We start from the raw sequence: 7070 nt of genomic DNA, 5'->3' as shown, positions 1-7070 counted from the left end.
CCCGCAGTACCCCACATTCTGCCAAGTTGTCCAGGGACCCCCCCAGGCTCTAAAGCCCATACACACACACACACACACACACACACAGAGCCCCCCACATCTTCACAAGCAACTCCCCCCAACACACACATGCACACTTCAAAAATAGCATCTCATGATTCACTTGTGAAATCTCTTGATTTTTAAGAGTTTGTCTCATGATTTTTGACACAGTGGGGATGGCAATACTGTGTCACTCATTTGGGCCATCCTCAGTTTCAGTGAATCCTTGCCCTACAGACAACATGAAAAAGTCATTCCTTAGCCACACAATACAAAAGGAATGTAGCTGGTGTCTTACCGGTGGGCCCACTGGTCCCCTCAGCCCCGGTTCACCCTGTGTGGAAAGAAACAGGAGAAAGAGTTGTTCTTAATGTAACTGTGGCTACCCCACTGCTTGCCCCCAGTCATCTCTCCCACTAACAGCTCTTGCAGCCAAGTGACTAGAAAGCATCTGGGCTCTTATTCATTCCTACTGCTCCAATACTCTCTAGTAAACAGGGGCCCTCAGGTATAGGGAAAATCATGTGAGTGTTGTTGATGAGATCCCTGACTGATTCCCATGTAGCAGGAACATTTCAAGTCATGAGCCAGTACTCAGGGTCCTGACAAACAAAGCAAACAGACTTTGTGGCCACAGAGCTACGGGGTAGGAAGTTGGGAGACAGCTGAGTAGTTCAGTGTCCTCACTGAGGAATTCTGAAGTAAAAAGAGAAAGGAGCAGTTCAATGTGCCATAGCCACCCACAGCAGCCCCCACATCCCCAGAGCTGCCAGGGAGATTGGGAAAGTCCCCTCACACACTGACGCCTGCCACTGATGAACGTGACTGGCTGGCACAGGAGCATTTTCAAGTGAGCAGGCAGGCTGGCCCCTAAAAAGGTCCTTCCCAGCCAGCCATTCCTGCTTCTCCTGGAAGTGGTGCTCTACTTGGCTGGGGCTGTGCACCAGGACATCCTCCAGCTTGCACAATGCTAAAGAGCCAGGTAAATGTCCAAATGATTCCCACTTAAAGCTCAAATAAATGTATGGACCTTTTCTCCTTTTGTGTCAAGGGCTGTGACTGTCCCATCTGGGCCAATGATCACTCCAGGCTCTCCTTTTTCACCCTAGCAGTAGAAAACAAAAACAAGGAGGAATCAAACTGGCAGCAACCCCCTCCACACCAAACAGTAAAAGACTTTGCAGAGCTCTCCTATGGCACAGCAAAGAGTCATGGAGAGCTGCAACTCAGAATTAATACTTTGCATGGAGTCTCTTGAAAGAGAAATCCAATCCAGCTAGACCCACGGAGGGCTAAACTGTATCTGTGCACACAGTGTTGTATGATGCAACGTACACCACATTGTCCCAAAAACAGACTGATTTAGAGAGGTATAATTTACAAATAGATAGGGGCTTTAGTTCTTTTCCTTGAATCTTGTGTGTATTTAACAACCCTGCAGTGGTAAAATATTGACAATGGCATCACGCCCCTGCTTTGCCTTGTGTCCTTGGACTATGCATCTTGTAGCTGTGTGACAGGGCTGTTTGTGGAATTTTAGGAATTGTTTAGAAAAGGACTTGTATGGGATGCTTTGGATAAGGATGTACCTGCCTCGAGCAGGGGGCTGGACCAGATGACCTCCTGAGGTCCCTTCCAGTCCTACTTTTTTATGATTTTTTTCTTCCCCTTCTCCATCAGCTCTGTGCCTTGCCAACACAGGAGATCAAAGAACACCTTCACACTGTGCACTTTGGGCAGGCCACTAAGCATCACTGACTCTGCACAGCTTTGCTTCATATGGATGCTAATGAAAGTTATAACTTAGCCCTAGGCCATACTGTGGCTTCCAAACTGAAGGAGTGAAAGATCCATCACTAGAGATATTTAAACCAGACTGATCCCCTGCACAGTAGGGAGCAATGCTGCAGCATTTATTGGAGAGTGAGCCACCAGATGATCTTACTTTACATCTTCAGTTTGTCAGATAATCTTTACTCCGATGAGTTAAAAAACTAAGTATAAAGCACCATATTCATTTGTGTCCAACTGTGTGGGTTATCTCTGGACTGCAGCAGTTGCAGAATCTGAGTTGTGAAACAGCTGAATTTAGTGCCTCTGCATAAAATCAACAGGACGATGGGATGGGAAACCCAAACCTGAGAACAGCAACCTTGAAGCAACAGGGAATGATGTTCCCAGGAATCAAAATGCAGAGGCAGAACGCTGCAGCCTGACATGGAGAAACCAGCATGAACAAGCCAACCTACCTTCAGCCCTGGAAAGCCTTGGAGCCCTGGGGATCCTGCCTCTCCTTTAGGTCCCACTGGGCCCTACAGACAGAGAGACAGAGGAATAACAGTGAAAAAGGTGCATTATGATACCAGCATCCCTACCAAATATTCCCCACATTTGGCCACAGAAAATCAGGGTGACTGCAAATGCAAACCACTGGCATACATCAAAGGCATTCCTTCACACAAGTGGGAGCTAAGCCCTAACCATAGGGCTGAGACTCAAACACTGCTCCAGTCTCCCCTTTCCTCCCTCTTTCCACCAACTCCAGTGAAGTTTTACCAGTTTATACCAGCTGAGAATTTGACCCTATTGTGGAGTGATATTGGGGTACATCAGCTGGGGATCTGGTTTAGGGGGGAACTCAAACCACAATATTTGGAACCAGGCCGAGGTTCTGACCACAGCCGGATCTGTGGATGTTCATACGTGGAGTGTTGGTTTAAAAAGTTCACTATGGTTATGGACTCATCACACGTGATTCTGGCAGCATTAACATTACCTACCATGGCTCCACCAAATAAAAACCCAAAAAGTGACTCACCGGGAAGCCAGCATGACCTGGTCTGCCCTGAGGGAAGGAACAACAAGGACACAGCTCAGAAAACTACCTCTTTGTGGAAAATGGACTAAGTTAAAACAAGTCAATAAGAAGGAGGGACAATAACGTCACTCTCACAGACCAACAAGGGAAAGGTAAGGGTCACATACCTCTGGGCCTGGCAAAACAGCCAATGTTTTCTAAAAAAACAAAAACAAAAAAACCCAAAATACACATTGAAAAATCTAATCCTTACTTTCTCCCATTGGTTTCCCAAGGTAAAGCCCAAAATGAAGTCAATGGGTCTGATCCAAAGCTTACCAGAATCAATAAGATACATCCCATAAACTTAAATGGGTGTTGAAGCAGACCCTAGGCTTGCAGAAAAGGGGTTGAAACTCTTCCCCTCCCTCAAGCTGCCTCAGTAGAACCCAAGGTAGCATTTTGGATTTCTATTGATTTTTGCCCTTTCCCACCAACAGACATGTTCCTTTTTCCATAGACATAACTTTCATTTATGATTTCCATAGCAAGCTCCTGTTGGGAATATTGCTTCATGCACACGGTTTCATTTAAAAAGGCAAAGAAACAACAACAGATAACCAGGCAGGCAACCTGGGTTCAGAGACATTCAGAACACCTTCAGCAGTTATTTTTGAAATGACTTTGCCTATTACTAACTTCAGCTTAACAGCCACCTTTTTACTAGATTTTAATTTTGTTCTGCTAGCACTTTTAATTTTAAACTTCTTCTGGTGCCTATTTTTCATTATTTTGAGAATCAGATCCTACAGGTGTTTAGACCCCTGAGTAACTGTACATGCACAACAACAGCGTTAGGTCTAAAATTACTTCCATGTGAAAATGCTTACACAACTGGGACCTTCATGCTGATTTTCTGTTGTGCTACATCGACCTAGTTTTGGTCTGGAGAGCCAGCTGTTTACTGCCTATCTCCAAGGTCTGAGTGTTTTATCTTCAGCCCTCTCCTCTCTTTTTAAATCTTTCCACCTGTTATGGAACCTCTTCACCTGCTCCGTGGCCCCTCATTCAGTTTTCAAGTTGAGGTAACATTAGTCCACCCTATTCTGAGAGGCAACAGCAGCGTCTACTCCCCCAGCAGTTTTCTGTGGCTGGATCCAGATAGGAAGAGCCCTGCATTCCCATGGAGCCCAGCTGACCACAGGGATGGCTTCTTGCATGCTCCTGGGCTTATCCAGGCTCCGTAGCTCACTTCACTGAGGACATGAGTAGCCCTGATAACCTCAGAAGGGGAAGCTTGGTACGTGAGCATTTGCAGGGTGACCAACGCCAAAAAACTCATCTTTCATTTGATATGAAGCATGTGTGTCCTCTCTTAATGCTAGTACTAAATCTTACCCTCATCCTGCCCTCAGTTACATACAGGCACGATTTTATTCAGGTGTGAGTATATTTACCCACAAGAATGTCTGCAGGCTCAGGGCATTACCAAGCCCACAGGCCTGGGCAGCAGTGACTCAAGGCTTTCAAAATCCTTTTAGTTTTAGAGCATACAGCCACATTAGTCAAAATGAGGAAGCAGTAATTTCCTTGAGCTGGTTCAGAATGAAAGTCACTCCTCAAACAAGGAGTCAAGACTGCACTAACTTTCCCAAAATAGCCTGCAGGAGACGATAATGGCTCGTGCTCAAAAGACAATGTGCTCGTGCTAGACTGCACAAAGAGGTGCCAGACAGGGAAGGGAAAACACACTTACATTGGAGGCATAGACAATCTCTCCTGGTGGTCCTGGGGGCCCAGGGGGACCTGGCAGTCCAACTCCATCTTGACCTCGTTCACCCTGACAGAGAAAAATAATTCAGTGTGACTTTTTGTCAGCGTGTTTTAAAAAGCAACTATTCTTAAAGCCTCCCTGTTCCACCCTACTTGAACCCATGGTGCCATGCACCTTGGCTTATAGGTACGGAGACGAAACAATCTGAAAGAATTGCTTCCGAACAGCATGACAGAGCAGCTCAAAGGCACATAGCCCAGAACCTCAGCTGGGTTAAATCAGCTCCATGACAGCCTGGTCTTTTATATCCAGAATGAGTCAAGTAACAAAATGGCCATCCCTACCCCACTGTTCCCCCTCCCCTCAGTATTTGAATCAATGCTGAACAGGACATGTGCCAGGACTGGTTTAAAAGATACTCCATGTGTTAGAATGATGGCTAAGCTTTGTCCCCATCCTATCACCTTTTTTTTAAAAAAAGGATGTTCTTCCTCTAAATCCAGAACAGTACTTACTTTAACCCCTGGGCTGCCTTGGTCACCCTTTGGTCCCTGTAACGAAAAGTGTTACAGATGAGCAGCTACTTAACTACAGAACACTTTCTCTGAACAGAGGAACATATGATACTCACAATATTCAGATTTTCTAAAGTGGTCTTCTAACAAGCACTCATAGAGGCAGCCTCTTTCACTGAACTTAAAACAGCATGAAAATGGAGGCAAGTTCTACTACTTAACATCTCATAACACTTTTGGGGCAAATTATTTCTCTCTCTACCTTCATGGTAATGCTTTAATGGGAAGAGCTGGTCCAGAGATAGCAAAGGCACATTATAGGTTCACATATCCTATGGCACCTTTTTGTAGCAACAAGATTTTTCCCATAGGTGACTACAGGCCATGCTGGATAACTCATACAGTACAACTTTGTCATTTAATAAGCCAATAGCTATGATTGGAAGTGAAATTGAAACTTATGACCTGCATCCATATAGTTTAAAAGATTCCTTTTTGGAGCCTGTAATAGCTGCATCCTTGCTGTAGAATGCACGAGCCTCCATTGATAGAACTTTCCACTGCAAGGAGAACATTAGATTTCCCCCCAAGAATTATCAATGCATGAGGTTTTTGCATCTGCCAGTTCAACCTCTGTGCTTTGGGAAGGACAGGATGCCTGGAGCAGGACAGGGGTCAACAGGAAGTGTACAACCACTATGCACTCCAGAACTGGATGTTTGAGGCCTGAATGCCAAGCACTCACTTGGGTGTTAGGCTAGTAAGGGAGGCTGGTGGAGAAAGCACTGCCCTGCTTCAAAGGTTACGGGAAGGGAAGTGGCCTTGGACAGCAATTCTATGGTCTGGGATGATGCCATGCTCAGGGCCCAGGAGTGGATTTCCAAGGTGCAAGGTGGCCTAGTACTCCCCTCCTCCCCAGGACTGAGGGAGGTTGGGTACTACAGTTCTTGGGGTCAGCTGCAACAGGAGATCATGGGTCTATGAAAGCCTGCTGGGAAGGAGCACAGCATAAAAAGAGCTCAGCTTGCTGGTCTAAAAGCAGTGCCATAGCAAGGGGGGTGGGGGTGAGCAGGGCAACCACCCTGTGTGTCAAAGCAAAGGGACATCAGCACGTGCTGCCCAGACAGGGCAGGGCGCAGGACAGAACCATGAGTGACTTGTTTGTGGGGGCACAGAGACAGGAGAAGGTGGCTCCACCGCTGTGTGCACTCCTGGGCAAGCATGGGGTGGGGAGGGGCCACCACCGCTGTGCGCAGGGCGAGGGCGGGCTGCCGCTGAGGACTTTGCCCCAGGCACCAAACTTAGTTGCTACGGCACTGTCTAAAAGGGATGTGAATGGCTGAAGACACTCCAAGGGAAGAGGCCGTGCCAACCACCTTTGCTCTAAGGACCAGGGTTGATAAAAATCAGTCATTCAAAACAATCCATTTTTAATTGGGTATTTTTATTTAACGTATTTATTTAGTAGCATCTGATGAAGATTGCTGACTGCTGAACTATATAATTAAATAAATGTATTCAGGATGTAAATATCATTTAAAAAATATTCATTTAACCTCCTCTAATCATATGATTTAAACAATGAGGTCCCTTCCAACCCTAACTTTCTATGATTAACTGATAGTAGCACACTAGATGGGACACAAATGCTGCTGGGAGCCGCTATGGCTCCTGGGGCTCTTTGACTGGCGGGGGCGGGGGAAGGAGGCACACCCAGCCAGATAACACAGCCAATATGAAGCACTGCTGGGAGGGAGCACTTGTGAAGGAGCAGCTAACTGCTTAACTGATGAGTCATTAGGCTGCCTGCTGTTTTCCTCTTAGGCTATGGGTATTAGTCTCTCTGCCTCCTCCCCCTCTCCTCCTTCTCTCTCCCACCTGCCCTGCTGCCTTCTGATACCTGCTAGGGCACCCCATGGCTTCCCTTCCCTGCCAGACCACA

At 46.5% G+C, this 7070-nt stretch overlaps 1 protein-coding gene across 4 annotated transcripts in view; it reads right to left on the bottom strand.

Moving 5' to 3' along the window:
* The window catches only part of COL18A1 (collagen type XVIII alpha 1 chain), a 177921-nt gene that overhangs the window by 17713 nt on the left and 153138 nt on the right, over positions 1 to 7070 (bottom strand). For 3 of the 4 annotated variants that reach the window (XM_019523230.1, XM_019523232.1, XM_019523228.1), the window contains exons 21-27: positions 5129 to 5164; positions 4596 to 4679; positions 3028 to 3057; positions 2861 to 2887; positions 2292 to 2354; positions 1073 to 1147; positions 341 to 376 (exon numbers count right to left, since the gene is read on the bottom strand). In XM_019523230.1, coding sequence (XP_019378775.1) covers positions 341 to 376; positions 1073 to 1147; positions 2292 to 2354; positions 2861 to 2887; positions 3028 to 3057; positions 4596 to 4679; positions 5129 to 5164 — 351 coding nt within the window. The remainder of the gene's footprint in view (positions 1 to 340; positions 377 to 1072; positions 1148 to 2291; positions 2355 to 2860; positions 2888 to 3027; positions 3058 to 4595; positions 4680 to 5128; positions 5165 to 7070) is intronic. The other variant, XM_019523229.1, reaches the window with a different exon arrangement.

Source organism: Gavialis gangeticus, unplaced genomic scaffold (genome assembly GCF_001723915.1).
Source record: "Gavialis gangeticus isolate Ggan-Ray unplaced genomic scaffold, GavGan_comp1, whole genome shotgun sequence".
In the NCBI taxonomy this organism is placed as follows: domain Eukaryota; kingdom Metazoa; phylum Chordata; order Crocodylia; family Gavialidae; genus Gavialis; species Gavialis gangeticus.
This window is presented reverse-complemented; position numbering and strand designations above follow the sequence as displayed.